General features: G+C 41.0%; 3 protein-coding genes across 11 annotated transcripts in view; 2 read left to right on the top strand and 1 right to left on the bottom strand.

The window, feature by feature from the left end:
* The window catches only part of LOC126980877 (peptidyl-alpha-hydroxyglycine alpha-amidating lyase 2-like), a 10882-nt gene extending 9058 nt beyond the window's left edge, over positions 1–1824 (top strand). For all 4 annotated transcript variants that reach the window (XM_050831220.1, XM_050831224.1, XM_050831222.1 and 1 more), the window contains exon 6: positions 1–1824. This exon is cut by the window's left edge and continues 351 nt beyond it. The gene's annotated coding sequence lies outside the window, so the exon portion shown is untranslated.
* A 2061-nt stretch (positions 1825–3885) lies between these two features.
* LOC126980876 (aspartate aminotransferase, cytoplasmic-like) lies at positions 3886–11406 on the top strand. Its single transcript, XM_050831219.1, has 8 exons — positions 3886–4100; positions 5594–5775; positions 6070–6178; positions 6845–7029; positions 7239–7422; positions 7849–8014; positions 9052–9194; positions 9921–11406. Exons 1-8 carry the CDS (start codon positions 3989–3991, stop codon positions 10064–10066), a joined length of 1227 nt encoding a protein of 408 aa, XP_050687176.1. The 5' UTR covers positions 3886–3988; the 3' UTR covers positions 10067–11406.
* A 486-nt stretch (positions 11407–11892) lies between these two features.
* On the bottom strand, positions 11893–18340 carry LOC126980875 (peptide chain release factor 1-like, mitochondrial). Of its 6 annotated transcripts, XM_050831214.1 has the most exons (10): positions 17770–17940; positions 16921–17513; positions 15977–16386; positions 15509–15643; positions 14972–15155; positions 14516–14679; positions 14212–14329; positions 13714–13850; positions 13291–13361; positions 11893–12145 (listed from the first exon to the last, which is right to left on the bottom strand). In XM_050831214.1, the coding sequence occupies exons 3-10, from the start codon at positions 16361–16363 to the stop codon at positions 12016–12018; spliced, it is 1326 nt and encodes a 441-aa protein (XP_050687171.1). In that variant the 5' UTR covers positions 16364–16386; positions 16921–17513; positions 17770–17940; the 3' UTR covers positions 11893–12015. The 6 variants fall into 6 exon arrangements, with proteins under 6 accessions (XP_050687171.1, XP_050687173.1, XP_050687172.1 ...); XM_050831216.1 differs by lacking the exons at positions 16921–17513; positions 17770–17940 and adding an exon at positions 18200–18340; XM_050831215.1 differs by lacking the exons at positions 16921–17513; positions 17770–17940 and adding an exon at positions 18129–18195.
* Positions 18341–18677: the final 337 nt, after the last annotated feature.

Genomic DNA, 18677 nt, shown 5'->3' with positions numbered 1-18677 from the left:
AACAACGGCCACGTACTGAAGACCACTCCTTCGGACCATCACTACGGAACATCGATTCGAATCACCACTATGCCCACTACAATAGACCATTGGTATGGCCCACCGCTACAGCCGTGGACCAGGCCACAAACCACCTCCATGGGCCTCCAATGACCTGCCTGCATGTGTTGTGAAACTGCTTAGGTTTGGCACTGCAAAAGAGGTGACTCCCGAACTGCATGGTGATCATGTGGCTTACACAGAGTCACCGGTGGAAGCAGTGCGCTCCTGCAACCCAAACTAGCAGGGCTGTGACCTTATATGGATCTTTAGGCCCATTAAAACAACACATCTAAATTTCAATTGGTTGGTTGCGTCAAATCATTGAGGGAAGGCTTGGTGTATTGCCCGAAATTTCCCTTTCCCTTACATCCACACGATCTCTGCGTGTCACGAAAAACACGAGAATTTAATCCAAACCCGGAAAGGGGAGACTAATGTAACCGGCGTCGAGGATCGAACCAGCGACCGGCCAGATGGGAAGCCACTCCCCTACCAGTCTGGCTCACAAAAATGCTATCCAAGCTAAGTTAGTTGGCTGGGCTTTTCCCATCAGGCGGGTGACTACACGGCTCCTTTTCTCATCTAGATATATTTCTGTGTTTCCAACTGAAAGTAGCGTTTGCTATAACTCTTTGGAGAGAATGTTTGCCACCACTTGTATCGCTCGATTCCGCTTTCTTCTGCGTGTCACGAAACACGAGAAATTTATCCAGACCCGGAAAGGGGGAACAAATGTTACCTGCCAAACAGGAAGCCACTTCTCTACCAATGAGGCTAAAGAGGTGTCCCACTAATCCAGTGCGTTTGGGAGGTTTTTCGCATCAGGCGGGTCACTACATTGGAAAAGGCAGCCCATTTCAAAAGATTTATCTTATCTTCCTCAACATATTTTTCAAAGATTTGGCCACACCGGTGCCTCAGAGCACAACATTTGGAAGATGACTGAAGAAAGAGAAGCCCATAACTTAGATTCATTGTATCTTTCGGAGACATATCTTTGTAGTTTTCATGTTAGAGAGAATGAAGAATGTCGTGAAGCAGGCAATAGGCTACTTGCTTCAGACAACAGTCGTCATTGTACGCATTTGCACGGGAAATATCTAACAACGCTATATAGAATGCCCTTCAAGTCCATCACAATTAGATTCAGTTGTGCTTTCCTTCTTATAGAGGGTGGAATCTGATTTGTAAGAAGAATGGACCCTCCTTTGCAAAAGTAGCCTGTTCCAGGGCTCTCAAGTACGAGTATATGGGTCGACTGAATGAGAGTACTGGACGACTCCAGCACTTTGAAGCTGGACTGAAAAGATATGAAAATATAAATTATGTAACGAATTCTTACCTTTGTGTCAGCAGCAGGCCTAGTGGAAGACAAAATACTAAGAGCCGGTATTATAGCCTTCGTATTTGTATACATAAATATACATTCATACATGCTTACATACATACATACATACATGCATAAAGACATACATAAAAAAAACTTATATGTACATTCATGCATATACTATCTACCAAACCCGTACCTACTTCTTTTTGACAATGTATATTCCTATAGGCTATAACAAACTCGCTCGCTCTCTCTCTCTCTCTCTCTCTCTCTCTCTCTCTCTCTCCTTAAAGTGATATGATCGACCTTATCTGATTATTCTTTATCTTCTAAAACGCTAATAGTCACTTACGTTGATCTCCCGCGGCAAACAATGAGAGAGAGAGAGAGAGAGAGAGAGAGAGAGAGAGAGAGAGAGAGAGAGAGAGAGAGAGAGAGAGAGAGAGAGAGAGCACCCCATAACTTACATGTGTGTTCTAAAGCACCTCACTAACACCTTATTAACCTGCGTACCTGTTTGACCACACGAGTATTCCTCAGTATTGGAGCGAGGGAGGGAGGGAGGGAGGGAGAGGAGGAAGGAGGGCAGCTGGAGCGCGTTGGAGTATTATAATAATTGAATAATATATCATTTGAGTGCTCTAACAAACATATTATTATTATATCAAGAATTTAGTATAAGTTGTATTTGAAGAGAGAAATATATATCAACACTTAAGACAATGGATGTTTTCTTATATATGGCCTTTTAGTTATTTGACCATAAACAAACTTATAACAGATAGATAGATAGGTAGATAGATAGATGGATAGATAGATAGATAGGCAGCTTGAGAAAGGAAGAAAGAGAGAAAGAAAGAAATAATTTAGTTTGTATAATAGTTTGCTTCGAAAGAGAGCAATGTAGGAGCATATATCTGGGGGCGCGTCGCTTCACTCACCCGCCGTCTCCACCCCCGACGGTCCACCTATGCAAGCTCCCCGCAGTTACCCCTTTTGGCAGGATCTCTCAGTTTCCCCCGGTCATGAGCTACGTGGGCGTCCCCTTGGTCTCCCCCACTCAGGTAGCCTTGCACAGAAACAACCCTCTAAGCATGATAATATATGTTACTAGCTTTCGTGAACGCAAACTCGCTGGTTCAACGCCATGTTTTCTTCTTGTCCTGTTTTTTTTTTATATATATATGCCACTGGGCGAGATAAAACTATTATTATTATTATTAGTATTAGTATTAGTAGTATTTTATTATTATTATTATTATTATTATTATTAACTGCAGTATATAAATTTTATGGAGAGAGGGAGGGAAGGAGGGCGGCAGGAATTATTACAATATGATTAGTTACTGTCGCAGTGGGATACAAAAGCAGTTAAAATTCACTCATTATGATCTACCGCGAGTCCTCACCTGCCTCTGCAGTCTCCGCGGGGGGCCAGAGAACTCCTGCTTCTTGCCATAGCCCAGTCTTCTAAATATATATGCCAAATAGTTTATATATAACTCCTGTGTGCAGTTCCTTGTGGCTGGCCCCTAGTGTTGATTGTAGCCTACTTTTCTCTATGTCATTATACTAACTACACTGTATATATTGTTACACCATCCCAGCACATTCGTAACAATTAATTAATATATATACTGTCTGGGGGTTGGGACGGCATGCTCCTCCCTTCTCCTTTGTTGTATCTGCAACAATAAACTTATCAAATATTCAATCAATTAATTATTTTGATCTAATCCCAAGGTCGTTTAAAGTGGGTTACACGCAATATGGTTACACACACACACACACACACTCACACAGTTACCATATCACTGCACCGATCGAGTGGATGGTTGCCCTGATAATGCAGATTTTATATAATAGGGCGTGGTCGTGTCCTGACAAAGGGCTGTATAAAACATTAATCAGTGGCCCGGGGAAGATCCAGATAAATAAAAAAACAGGCAAGGTCACTAGAACACAATAAGCGCCTGAACACACCGGCCGGAGGGGGATTGGAGGGAAAAACAGGATTAAGATGGGACCTAAACCACTAGTCCAGGAGCAAATGAACCCGTGGAATAACTGTATTAGGTTAAATTAATATGCTGGCTTTAAAAATGATAGCTAGAAAGATTTAATGGGACCTAAACCCTTATTCCATGGGCAAATACACCCGTGGAATTACTGTATTAGGTGCTGGCTTTAAAAATGATAGCTAGAAAGATTTAATGGGACGTAAACCCTTATTCCAGAAGCAAATGAACCCGTGGAATTACTCTAATAGGTCAAAATAAAATGCTGACTTTAAAAATGATAGCTAGAAAGATTTAATGGGTGACCTAAACCATTAAATGAACCCGTGGAATTACTGTACTGGGTTAAATTAATATGCTGACTTTAAAAATGATAGCTAGAATGATTAAACAGCGATAATAACGAACATGGAACTAGCTTGATTGAGTGACAATGATGGAGTTGTGTCACGCTCAAGGAGGAGATAAGGGGTTGAACACTGCTGGCAACCGTCCGTCCCCGCACTTATACCCCTGAGGTGCTCCGAGGTGTGTGTGTGAGTGTGTGCTGTGTGCTGCTCGCCTCTCTCTTCTTCTCCTCCTCCTCATCGCCGCTGCCATGGCCACCAGGTTCGCCGAGGTTAAGCAGGCGCCGCCCATTGAGGTGTTCGCCGTCAGCAAGGCCTTCACGGATTCCACCCACGAGAAGAAAGTCAACCTTAGTGTGGGAGGTACACCGCCCGGCTTACTGTTTTCCAATATGCCTAAAAGACCTTTCGTAATTATTGAGAATCATTTACACGCCTCCAAAATACGATATTACGCCTCCATATTATACTTACCTAAGGGGCGAAATACATGTGACTACCCTTACCACTTTTTCTGGTATCTTTTTCTTTTAATTTTTTCCGCCATGAGAATCATTTACGCGCCTTCAAAATACGATATTACGCCTCCATATTATACTTAAGGGCGAAATACATGTGACTACCCTTTCCACTTTTTCTGGTATCTTTTTCTTTTAATTTTTTCCGCCAGTAATTATTGAGAATCATTTACGCGCCTCCAGAATACGATATTACGCCTCCATATTATACTTAAGGGGCGAAATACATGTGACGACCCTTTCCACTTTTTCTGGTATCTTTTTCTTTTAATTTTTTCCGCCAGTAATTATTGAGAATCATTTACGCGCCTCCAAAATACGATATTACGCCTCCATATTGTACTTAAGGGACGAAGTATATGTCACTCCCTTTACTATTTTTTTCTATTTTTAAGTTTCTTCTTCTTCTTTTGACCTGTGACGCTTTGTATCGCTTCTTAGGTCCTCCTCCTCTCGTTCCTCCCTTCTTCTTGTTCACACACCTTCCTTTTCAGTGTTATGTTATTTTCTATCTAACTGAAATAGCCACTTATCTTCACTTATGGCTAAGGGACATGTATTTCGTCCCTTAAGTATAATATCGTATTTTGGAGACGCGTAGTGATTCTCAAAAACTACCAGACGTTTTAGTGAAGTGTTTGTAGCAATGGCAGTCACTCGTGCATGTTGTAGGTGAGGGAAAGGCGTTTTTATGGCGTGTTGGTGAGGGTGGGCGGTGAGGGCAAGAGGTGCTCGCGTCTGTCCATCACGGTGACCCCCGCCCCGCGCCCCGCCACTCGCACTGAACCCTCAGCTTATCGGTGTTTCTCCCTTATCGTTGTTTGTCCCACACATATTGACTGCTGAGGTGATGGTAGATCAATATAGCCTGTATACCCCTAGATAGGTAATCCTTTAAATCCTGACACTTTCCATACTTTGGGGGTTGACTGGACCCCAAGGGAAATAAAATACACAAAGTCAGGTAATGAATTTATTGAAAGACTTAAACTAGTCACTTGATGTTTAAGGCCTCCTCAGTAATTTCAACTTCTATCTTAGTAGGAAACATAACTTTGAAATTCTGAAGAATATATTTCCAAAAAACTTTCTCATTTATTTAGTGACATTTAAAAAACATATGTTTAACAAAAATCCTGTGACCCCTTGGCATCCTTTGTCTTGGAACTGGGTATTATTCTAGTGTTTGCCCATACTCACTCCTCGCAACCAAAATTGGCTAGGGGGCCATTGAGACTTCGGGGAATGCGGTGGTAAACATGAAATGCGTCGCAAATGCATAGTTTTTGAGTAATTCTTTTCTGGTATTTTCATCCCTCATACACATTTATCCCATAGCCTACCGAACGGATGAGGGCAAGCCATGGGTGCTGCCGGTGGTGAGGAAGGTGGAGAAGCTACTGGCTGAGGATGATTCGCTCACCCATGAATACTTCCCTATCCTGGGGCTGGAGGCGTTCAGCGTCGCTGCCTCCAAGATCCTATTGGGAGCCTCTCATCCTGCATTCTCTGAGGGCAGGGTGAGGTGCTGTGCTGCATTCAAGCTGCTGAGCTTATTATGAGTTAGGGAAGGCTCATTGGTTTCTTTATTGTGTGTTATGGGCAGTTAACAGTGGCAAGTTATACCTGTAGCAAAATTAGATTATTACAGAATAGACAGAGCTGATTACTTAACTCTTTCAATGACAGTGGAACAATGACAAGACTTTTCTTATGAATGCTACATTGACAGTAATGTTTAAAAAATGTCTTGCTATTGTATTTTGAGTCTCTGTAATCTGTGGTTTTAATATTTGTGGCACTCCTTCCCTCAGGTAACCTCTGTGCAGACCCTGTCAGGCACGGGTGGCTTGCGGGTGGCGGCAGACTTCCTGCACGGTGTTCTTAAGTATGACACAGTCTACTACTCCAGCCCTACATGGGGTGAGTGTTTCTTTTAATCAATGTCAAGATATGTATGTTAAAAGTTTACTTATTTATTTTACCACTTTATTTTATTGATATTTTCATCAACCAAATCACCATAATTCCAAACAAGGATTGCATTTTGATTCTTCACCCATTCTGATCCTGAAAATTTATCTATTTGACTTTCTCTTTAAGGCAGGGTTGTTTTGATTTAAATCAAGTGATTTAAATCGATTTAAATCAGAGTAAAAAAAATCATGATTTAAATCAAAATTAAATATAATGTATTTAAAATGATTTAAGTGTTTTATCAAGAGTAAAATATCTAATGATTTAAATATATATATATATATATATATATATATATATATATATATATATATATATATATATATATATATATATATATATATATATATATATATATATATATATATATATATATATATATATATATATATATATATATATATATATATATATATATATATATATATATATATATATATATATATATATATATATATATATATATATATATATATATATATGAACAAGGCATCAGAGCTGTATGTAGGGAGACATGCTAACATGATGGATAGGAAGAAATAAAGATAAATTTATCTTTATTTTCTAACTTTAATGCCCAGCCTTGAATTACCCTTTTTATTACCATGCCAGGCAACCACCGACTTATCTTCGATCTGGCTGGCTTCACCAACCTCCGCACATACCGCTACTGGGATGCAGGGAAACGTGGCCTGAACCTTGATGGCATGCTGGAGGACTTGAACAATGCCCCAGAGAACTCTGTTGTCATCCTCCATGCCTGTGCCCACAACCCCACCGGTGTTGACTGCACACAGGTTTGTTTGTGGCATTTACCAGCTTTCTCCTTCCTTGGAAATCATGTATGCCTTAGAACAGTTGGCTGCTGAGGTGAGTGGTGTTGCAGGAAGTATTATGAAGTAAAGCAAATCTTCATGAGGGAGCATCAGGAACTTGCTCCTATTTAATGAGTGGCATCAAGTTGGCAAAGCTTTGTTTTCACCTCATGTTTGTTGTTTTGTTTCAGGATCAGTGGAAGCAGATTGCTGACGTTTGTGAGCAGAAGAAGCTGTTCCCTCTGTTTGACTCTGCCTACCAAGGTTTTGCTTCTGGTGACCTGGACGCTGATGCCTGGTCTGTGCGCTACTTTGCTGACCGTGGCTTTGAATTGATGGGCACACAGTCTTTCTCTAAGAACTTTGGACTATACAGTGAGTTTTGTGCACCTTTACTGGGGTCATTAGTAAGTTAGAGTCTCTTCTCACCCTGCTGGAGAGGGATAGCAAAGATACTGGAAAGACTCAGCCATTCACACACTCTGCTTGACCCTCTTTCTGCTCTCCTACCTTATTATTATTTTTTTAATTTGCATAATGAGAGGGTGCGGCATACATATCTTCTTAATACCTCTTTGTTTCTTTATTTTTAAGTACATTTTAAAATCTATGCTCTGAAGGTACTTGTACTATTACATAAAGTTTATCAGAAGACAAGCTATGATAAAAGTGTAAATAAGTTTTTATATAAAACATGTAAGATGATTACATTTCATAAAATGGTATTTTGACCCTAAATTATTCAGCTACAAGTTTGTCTGATTGACGAAAATTACAGCACATGGCATTTTTATCTTACAGACGAGCGTATTGGTAACCTGGTGCTGCTGCTGAAGGACTCCTCAGTCATCACCCCTGTGCGGTCCCAGCTGACCCTGCTGGTGCGTGGCTCCTACTCCAACCCACCCTGCCACGGTGCACGGATCGTCACCAAGGTGCTCACCGACCCTGCACTCTTCGAGGAATGGTAAGCTTGTGTATACATAGTCAGGAAGGTGCGTCCACTCTTTCAGGCCCTAGGTGGGTATGTTTCAGGAGCCCCCTTGCAGTGCCATGACCTAGCTTTAACCCTTTACTTAATAAGCCATGATCACCACAGTCCAGTGCACCAGGATCTCATTATATGTGCGCTGATCATGAAAATTTGGAGTTGTAAAATGAATGCTTTTACTTGTCTAGAGTGTCTTGAGTCATGCAGCTGTGAACCTGAGTACACCACCTGGAGTGTACACTTAACTCTGTATATTTTCTTTAATGAACTTCCGTGGGACGTTTTTTTTTTATTGCTGTGGCTGAAAAGTACTCCATGTTGAGGCTTGTTAGTTTAGTGGGTCAGTCTTCTCTCAACTGCCAAAAATGTAACAAAAGTTTGTCATCCCAGTAATGGAAAAATGAGGAAATATGACTTGTTACACTGACTGAGAATATATGAAAGGGGATATTTTCAACTATAATGATATAAAAGTGAAAATCTTGGAATTTATCGTTGGTGTATTACCACTTCACGAAATGTTGATGTCAGCTAATTTCAGTGATGACACACGTTCGATTTACATGAAATATTATGTTACTGTAATGCTTTGTGGTGTGTTTATTGTGTTTGGTAAATTTGTAAAGAATGTGGATAGAGGATGTTTCAAGAAGAGATGGAACACACTTGTTGCTCTTGCTGCACTAAGCATTTGCAATAGGCTATCTCATCATCATCATCATCATCATCATCGTTTAACGTCCATTTATTCCCTATGGTGGAGTTGGACAGGATATGAGCCTCCTCCACTGTTGCCGGTCCATAGCCATTTCTTCCAGCCTGCTCATATCTCAGGATGTGTTCTTCTCTTCTCCTCACATGTCCAAACCACCTTAATCTGGTCTTACTCTTACCCATAGACTATCTCACAGCATGCTATTTTTATGGGAACGGATCCACACAGGCCAAAGAGATCCTTGTATAATGGGTGCATAAGTTGGTTTAATGACAGACTACTGCGGTCATCCCAACAGGAAAGAATGCATCCGGACCATGAGTAGCCGCATCAAGGAAATGAGGAAGGGCCTGAGAGAGCGGCTGGAGAAGCTGGGCACGCCGGGCACCTGGGACCACATCACCGCCCAGATTGGCATGTTCTCCTTCACTGGCATGTCAGGTAAGAGCACTCAAGTTTTCTTTGGATGTATTCATCATCATCATCATCGTTTAACGTCCATTTATTCCCTATTGTGGGGTTGGACGGGATATGAGCCTCCTCCACTTCCTCCACTGTTCCGGTCCATAGCCATTTCTTCCGTGATGTTCAGCCTCCTCATATCTTCCTCCACCACCTTTCTCCACGTCTTCCTTGGCCGTCCTGATGGTCTTCTGCCCTCTACCTCAAAGTTCAGTGCATGTATTGACATTGCAATAGTATTAGTTATGGAATGCAGAACTAAATTGCTCTAGAAAAGCTGATGACTGATATGGTGGGATAGAAAAGGTTCATAGGGCAGTGAATGAATAAGAGTCAAGGGAGTTGATTTTTAGCTAGAAATCCAGAAAGTCTTGGTCACCTGAGAGTTTATTGAGCTGTGAACCATTGTTAGGCACAAGAGATAATGAGCTGTACAGACTGACATTTTAGGGGACAACTGCAGTGTTACTCATTTCACCTTGTGTAAATTCTGCCATTATTGATCTGACAATGTCTGAATTATTTTATATAAGTTATGGATGCAGTCTTAGCAGTGGGATGTGTGGATATGCAATGTGGGCCATTCTGCAAGGCAATTATTTTTCTAGTTGCATTTTTTTTCTCAAGACTTTTCACCAGCTTTGTGATGTGGAAGGCAATGATAACTTGAGTGACAACTATACCTGTACTATTTGTTTTCCTCAGCTGAACAAGCCAAGCACCTTGCTGACAAGTACCACATCTTCCTTCTGTCCAGCGGGAGGATAAACATGTGTGGCATCACCACCGGGAACATTGACTATGTTGCCGAGGCCATTCACGATGCTGTATCCAACATTACCAAAGCCTGAGGCACTTGAGCTCAGGAAAGTAGTTCAGCAGCCACATGCTCTCTAGTCAAGTAACTAGGCAGAAGCAGATGTAGATGTGGCCTTGTCTAGAAATCTTCAGTGAGGTAATTTACGGTCGTTCACAATAACTTTGTGATAAACTTTCTTTTAGTGGTCTAAGATTTTGTCATAGATTCTTTTAATATATTTTAAAGTCTCAGTAATTGAACATCAGTGCGATTACTCTTCTTAACTGTTTTAGATGTATCAAATGTTCTGTTGATATGTTTTTAGGTTATTTTAAAATATATTTGATCAGTCGGTAATCATTTGAGATAGCCAAGTCTGTAAGAGTGTCTAAAAATTTATCAGTATTCAAAATACCTGATGAATTTATCAATTATTGAAACACCGAACACAAATGGGTGAAGTAAGACTTCAGGGGCACCGGGTCAGTGGAGGTTGGAACAACAGTACTTTTGGCCCAGGTGTGGCTGAGTGCTGCTGCTCACTACACCAAAGACTTAATGGGCAGTATTCTCAATACAGTGGTATTGAATTCTAGGTGAATTGTTGTATTTTAACAGTGAGCTTGTTTTGTGTGAATTGGTACAAAGTGAACAGTTTGTACTCATCACTGCTCACTACTTAAAATATTACAATGCCTTGAGGCTGACCTTTTCTGAGCCACAATCACTTCATTTGTGTGACTTTCTTGACATCTGACACACAGTCATTGCTGTGTCGCAAATGTTACTATAACGAGCAATATGAGCAAGAACTGTTGAACAACAGTGCAGTTTCAAGTTTTTTTCACCAGCAGTTTTCTGAATAAATAAATTATATATACACCTTTGTACACATGCATGTGTATAAGACTTAAAAGCTATGCAGCATTAATGCAGCCTCATGCAGTATTTACACAGCTGACCACCAGCTGTTACATTCACAGCCTTAATGTTGTGATGAGCCATGCTTTCACGAATTTGATTATATAAATTCATCCTTACGTCACCAGGTGGCTACTAAAGGTACTAAATGTAGTAATTGTGGTGGTCTGCTTGACACATCACTCAAGAATGATTATACTTCCATCTTGGATCAGAGTGACACTTATTTGACCAGCAAGTGTCTGACACGTGAGAATATGTTGCTCAAGGGCCAGGGCTGTGTGGGCATTGGTAGTGGGTGACCAGACCACGAGGGTATGCAATACTTCCGAGTGATCACAGGTGTGTGGATGCAATGTTTTATGCATTATTTTGCAGGAGATGCAGAGAACAATGAAACGTGTAAATATTACAGTTGTATATTGTATAAGTAATGTACAGCTGAAACAATAAAGCAGTTATAATCTTGTACTCCACAGATTTGTTTTCTACAGTGTGGAGCCCTCACCCTTTGGTAGGAGAATTATGACTCCCGATTCTGAAGATGTTTTAACCCACCCGCTGTGATTGGCACGGATTTGTGTTTCACTGGTAGCCTGGTAACATATAGTCCCAGGTCTTTCTCTGCCTCTGTGGTGGATAGTGGAGTGTTTCCCATGTTGTATTGGTATGCTGGATATCCCCTCCCAAGGTGCATGACTAAATATTTTTCTTCAATGAATTATAGCAGCCACTTTTTGCTCCATTCCTGTAGCTTGGTGATGTCTTCTTGTAGGAAATCTGCAGTCAAGGGGTTATAATCCCAAGAGCATCATGGGACAAAGGCCTCACAACACACATTTTGGCCAAAGTTGGAATAAATTGCTTTCATTAAGATCATTATGAGACATTTGAAATCCTGCAGGTAAGAAGCAATGAGCATCATGTAGGAGGAATCAACGGAAAGCAAACACGTAGTCCAACTCTGGGTTATTTTAATGGGTCTCAAAACTTGCCATGGCTGTAATAGCAGATAAGATCAGCATACCTCAAGTAAAACCATTGGATAATGTACAAGGAATCCACAGCAACAAAGGTAACTCAGTTCTTGCTGAAAATGATCTCCTGAAGAGCCTCCCTCTGACCCTCCTCCAGCAGCTGACACACAAGTGCATGGAAGGTGTCCGTGCCACTCATGAAGGCTGCCAGGTTGTGAAGGGACACTCCCACCCTGCAGGAGACTCAAGTTAGTAAGGGACATGATGACACTCCCACCCTGCAGGAGACAAGTTAGTAAGGGACATGATGACACTCCCACCCTGCAGGAGACTCAAGTTAGTAAGGGACATGATGACACTCCCACCCTGCAGGAGACAAGTTAGTAAGGGACATGATGACACTCCCACCCTGCAGGACATGATGACACTCCCACCCTGCAGGAGACAAGTTAGTAAGGGACATGATGACACTCCCACCCTGCAGGAGACAAGTTAGTAAGGGACATGATGACACTCCCACCCTGCAGGAGACAAGTTAGTAAGGGACATGATGACACTCGCCTCATGAACATTCCTCGTTTAGCTCATCTAGCAAGCAGATAAATACATGTAAATAATTTTCATTTGTGTTGTGCCACTTTGTAAAATTGTGATGATGTCCAACAGTTTTCTTTTGAAATATGGAAGTTGCCTTTTTAACCAAAGTTTATTTTTTACCGTGTGCAAGTAAATGCAACATTATACATTTCATAAAGTGTATGTCATGAGTCTATCCCTACAATTTACTTTTTTGGATGTCCTTCTGACTGCAAACATATATGATACCACTCAAGCTACAAAATTTCCCAAGTTGGCACTGAGACCATTGTGGTGCACTGCACACTCAATGAATCAAATCTAATCATTTCCTAACTATAAATATTGGGTGAGTTTGGTAAATTTACATTCTAAATAGCATCCTGTAGTCAAACCATTTCAAATAGTCCATTTGGACGTTTGATTCCACAGGTCCTTTCTTCTCCTCTGCTGTGCCACACAGTCCCAACACCTATCCCGTACTCTCATGTGTTACCTATAGGTAACATATAAAAGGGGAAAAAATAGGTGTTGGGACTGTGTGGCAGAGCAGAGGGAGGAAAGGACCTGCGGAATCAAACACCCAAATGGACTATTTGAAATGGTTTGACTACAGGATGTCATTAAATTTGTACCCTAAACTGTAAATTAGTTTCTTATTTCAAGATATAAATTTCATATTTGGCATTAAAAATACTATACATGAAAAACTCCCAAGGATGGTATCTCAATATAGGATATTGTGACTCGGTATCAAGTAAATTAAAACTGTTGCTTAAAAAAACAAGAGGTGGTTGGTCACCTGTGGTCGGTGACGCGATCCTGAGGGTAATTGTAAGTTCGAATCTTCTCGGAGCGCCCCCTGCCCCCAATCTGAAGGAACGGGAGGGAAGAAAAATAGAAGTTCAAATACGCAATAACTATTTGAACTGAAGTATCAGTCATCAATTCTTGGTCCAAGGAAATTAGGTAAAAGTGTATGATTATAAACATACCTTGAAAATGTTTTAGTCTAGAAAGCCAACAATATCTAGCAAGATGATGAAATATAACAAGATAGGAAATTCTTGGCTTTATTATAAGACTTTGTGGAAAATGTCGGATGTAGACAAAATATTATAATAAAAAAATAAAGTAGGAAGGTGATACACAGACTTGTAACTTTCCTATAACTTGAACACAATCTTCTAAAGACAGAAAAAGCAGCATTTGTGTGAAGTATTACCTGCAGCTTCCTGTTGGAGGTGTACTGGTGTGTGTCGTGGTCAAGCTGCTGCTGGTAGAGGCGAGCACGCAGCTTCCTCATGCAGTTGTCTCTGTTCCTGTGTTGTGACCGCTCGGACTGGCTCTCCGCAAACAACCCTAAGAGGGGAATGAAGGGTTAACATCTCCAGTGATACATTTTAACGGTATCAGTGGTGTATGAAAACACGTTACATGCTTCAACAGTATTATAATAGCCAATGGCTTTCTGCTTCACATATTAGGGTGACAAATTTTTTTTTTACACTGTAACTAAAGAAGGGAAATGCAGCACCTTACAATGAGAACTTTTAATGGTTCATATGCAAAGTACACCTTTGGTTTAGCTTTAGTATGGTGAATAATGCTTTTGGAAAGGCTGCAACAAGCTGCCCTCTGTTTATAAATGTGTCATTAAAGTAGAAGTGATGCTTGTGGGCTGATTGTCATGATGCCACACCACCAGGTGATGCAGCCTCACCTGACGGCAGATGAGTTATTCTCACGGCACTGTTTGTGGTGTTGACGTGCTGGCCGCCCGCCCCGCTGGCCCGCTTGGTCTCAATCCTCAGATCTTTTTCTGCTATCTGAATGTCAATCTGCCAAAGTGGGACATAATATGAATAACTCAGAGAACTCACAAAAAATTGCAGTATATTATAAGTACTTTGCTCTTTTCAGTCCTGCACACTTCATATTCTGCCCCACACTCCTGTATGGAAGTTTTTATGGATCCATATTCAATCTCCCCTCTCTAACTCTATGTATGCACAGCACCAGCTCACCTCAGAGGGCTGAGGCAGCACAGCGACAGACACTGTGGAGGTGTGCACCCGGCCAGCTTTCTCTGTCTTGGGCACGCGCTGGACACGGTGGGTGCCTCCCTCATACTTGAGGCTGCCATACACGTAATCACCATTTAGCACGATGGACCCATGCCTCAGGCCACCTGGGGAGGATGCCGTCATTGTTACCTTGTTCGTGACAATACGTGGCAAAGTTTCAAGTGTAGGAATGCCCAAGAAAATTAGTAAAGATGTGAAATCCTCAGGTAATTCATATAACTCTGAATTTACTAAAGAGGATTAAAATCCTAGTTTGGGTATTTAAAACCCAAGAGAGCATCCTTACACATGCACATTACACAAAGTATTGGCCAAGCCAGGAACTTTGAAGCAAGTCCCTAGTTGTATAGAAACTCCCCCCCATAAATGGAGCAGACAGACACATCTACAACTTGCCAATTTCTGTTGTCTCGTAGTCAATGACTTGCTCCTCCCAGCCTCTGTATTGTGCGTAGGACAGGTACATGTTGAAGACTTCCTGGCAGAACAGCATGGCCTCCTGTCCCCCCACCCCAGCACTCACCTCCACCACCACATTCCTGTCATCCACCACCTCCTCAGGAACAAGTGCACTCAAGACCTGTGTGGAAGGGCCTTATGAGGATCGATAACTGTTTCCATTCTTTTCATATTAAACTAATTCATTTGGATGTAATTCTATTCTGCCAGAAAAAATTAATCAGGCATCTAATTACACTAATTTAAAGTAACTATTTTAAAGTATGAAACTGTAACAAGGATCTCTCACATCAGCATGTTACTGACAAGATAATTTTAAAGTTCCATCCTGTTCTCATGACTAACTAGCAAGAGTGTTGAGTTCAAATTGTACTTTTTTGCCAGTGACAGTGCACGTCATGAGAAGAAGACTTAAAATCCATTTTTTTATAGTCACGCTTCAAGCGATGCATCAGTACATGACGAAATCCCCACCTCCTCTTGCATATCCAGCAGCTTCTGTCTGGCTTCCTGTAATTCCTCTCTGGCCAGGTCTTGCATCTCTTTGCCCCCTTCATTGCTTTCAGCCAAGGCAGACAGTTCCTTCATCTCGGACTGAACTTGTTCCACCTTGAGAAGTTGAGACCAGAGTATAAAATTAAAATATTGTATGCATTGGTTATAATAATGTGTTTTGTATAAAAAATGAAGAGCAGATGAGCTGTATGTAACAAGTAGGTACTAAATAGAACTTCCAATTTTCATATACCTATATCAACTTGGGAGCTCTTTCCATTTAGTTTCAGTCCTTTTGTTGTAAAGCACATTAGCATTGAATATCATTTCATCACAGAATAATGGACATACATGGAAAATCAATGTCCACCAAGTTCTTTAAAGCATCTCAGGCTCCTGATGCAACCCATGGATCACAGTGTTTTGTTTCCCCTCACCTGTCCTCACCTGGTCCAGCAGCATCATGAGGTGTGCTTGGTCCTTGGCTGTCTGTGCCCTTGCTTCACTCTGCTCATGGTCTTTCCTCAGCCTCCTCAGGTAGGCCTGCACTCTGGGGTTATCTAGAGACAGTTCTTCTAGGTCTGGTTGACTGGACTTGCTCATCCATCTCTTGTGAGTAAGAATTTGCTCACCTTTAAAATGAGTCCACTTACTCTTCCTCACTGAAGCTGTGTATTCATGTGCCAATGATCCAAATAATCTTTTAGTTATAAGAAACTTGTTGACAGATATTTGAGGCTGCACTGCCACATGTTTGCAGGAGAGGCAACATTCTCTGATATGCAAAATATGTGTTGCTCTTCGGGCCAAACCAGACTGTAGGATTTGTCTCATACTCCCGGGCCTTTATAGGAAATCTGAAAGGAACAACAGCAAGTTCATGGTAGAGATGATTTAAATTATGGCATATATAGAGTATTGGTCAGTCCTCAGAGTTCTGACATAATGAAGTTCTCTGTAGTATACAAAAGTATTCTTGAAGAGGGAGTTTGTTAATTTACTATTAAAGTTTATCAAGCTCAACTTTATGAATGAACTCCTCTGAGTGATCCTCAACCGAACTTAAATTTTGGACGTGAAGAAAAGGGGAAAAGTAGAAGTGAAAAGGGAAGATAGAAGGCAGGAACGGGGAAAGTGCAATGAGAAAAATGGAAGGAGGGCAGGAGAAGGGGAAAAAGAAAAGAATCAGAAATGGGGGTTCATAAACTAACAATCCCAGCTTAACCTAATGGATAGTAGCTTATTACAGTTAAGGAGAGTAACCCATACCCAGTAAAATAATAACTTATCAGATTATAGATTATATAGAGTGATGTATTGATGTACAGGTGTAGTGCGGCGACTATGCCTGATGAACGAGCCTCCCATAACCCACTTAGCCAGGGGGGTACCTCTTTGGCCGACTCGGCAGGGAGTGGCTCTCTCGTCACGCTGGTCACGGGTTCAATCCCAGCCCAGGCAGCCGGCGAATACCCTCTCCTGGTCTTGATTAATTTCTCCTGGGGCATGACACAGGGTCCAGGGGATACATTCTTTCTCTGGACCCTGGTGATGTAAATCCTAACCTTCCCATCTCACGGCACTCAAATCAAATATAGCTTCCCGCAAAGAAATATAGAGGTTTGGAACAGACTAAGTGAGGATGTAGTATCGGCGAGAAGTGTGCAAAGCTTTAAGGAAAAGTTGGATAAATGTAGATACGGAGACGGGACCATACGAGCGTAAAGCCCAGGCCCTGTAAAACTACAACTAGGTAAATACAACTGGGTAATTACAGCCACATTCCCCTGAACTGCTAATCACTGTCAACCTGCTGTATATTAAATTGTATGTGATTTTATATAGCATTTGTTGTCTGTGTATATGTCTTCGTGTTGCTAATGCTAATCACTGTCAACCTGCTGTATATTAAATTGTATGTGATCTTATATAGCATTTGTTGTGTGTATTTGTCTTCGTGTTGCTAATGCTAATCACTGTCAACCTGCTGTATATTAAATTGTATGTGATCTTATATAGCATTTGTTGTGTGTATTTGTCTTCGTGTTGCTAATGCTAATCACTGTCAACCTGCTGTATATTAAATTGTATGTGATCTTATCTAGCATTTGTCTGTGTATTTGTCTTCGTGTTGCTAATGCTAATCACTGTCAACCTGCTGTATATTAAATTGTATGTGATCTTATCTAGCATTTGTCTGTGTATTTGTCTTCGTGTTGCTAATGCTAATCACTGTCAACCTGCTGTCTACTAAATTGTTTATGATCTTATCTAGCATTTGTCTGTGTATCTGTCTTCGTGTTGCTAATGCTAATCACTGTCAACCTGCTGTCTACTAAATTGTTTATGATCTTATCTAGCATTTGTCTGTGTATTTGTCTTCGTGTTGCTAATGCTAATCACTGTCAACCTGCTGTCTACTAAATTGTTTGTGATCTTATATAGCATTATAGTATCTGTCTTCGTGTTGCTAATGGGTGACCTAACTTAATCATACCCCAAGGTTCCTTAGCGATGTCAGGGAGAGGCTGCCGACACTGGGGATAGAACAGAAAGGTGACTCAACATTATGAACTAACAGGGAGAGTATGACACGTACGAGATGTGACCTTTGAGCCACATTAAAGGGAGCAACAAGCAGGTTAGTAAAGGATAAAATGTTTTGTTTACCTTGTGGCACCGTTGAAATGGCGGAATATTGCACTTGTATTTATTTCGAGTTTATTGCTTCCCCATTACCTTCCGAACACAGATATATTAAAGATCACCAGTTATTTATATTCGTCTGCCTATTGAACACTAGTATTGCCTCTTTGGTTGAGTGTAATAGCCGCTACGAGGCTTAATATATGGGAGTCGCCGGTGTTTCGAGCATTTTCTCCTTGTGACCTTTGCATTACCTTTCCTCTTTACTATTTCTACTTATTTTACTTACTCAAGACATTTTCCGCGGGTGCTTTCATAATTTACTTGCCTTTTCAGTCACGTCTATTCCATAATTTCTCTCTGTCTCCCAGTTTTCATGGTTAACCAACAATAACAGCAATGAATAAATAACAAATAGCATCAACATCAATAATAAAAACGAGAAACAAGACTAAATATAACAAGAAAAATAAAATAGCTGTGGAAATTAAATAAAGAAAGA

This window comes from Eriocheir sinensis, chromosome 45 (genome assembly GCF_024679095.1).
Source record: "Eriocheir sinensis breed Jianghai 21 chromosome 45, ASM2467909v1, whole genome shotgun sequence".
Classification (NCBI taxonomy): domain Eukaryota; kingdom Metazoa; phylum Arthropoda; class Malacostraca; order Decapoda; family Varunidae; genus Eriocheir; species Eriocheir sinensis.
This window is presented reverse-complemented; position numbering and strand designations above follow the sequence as displayed.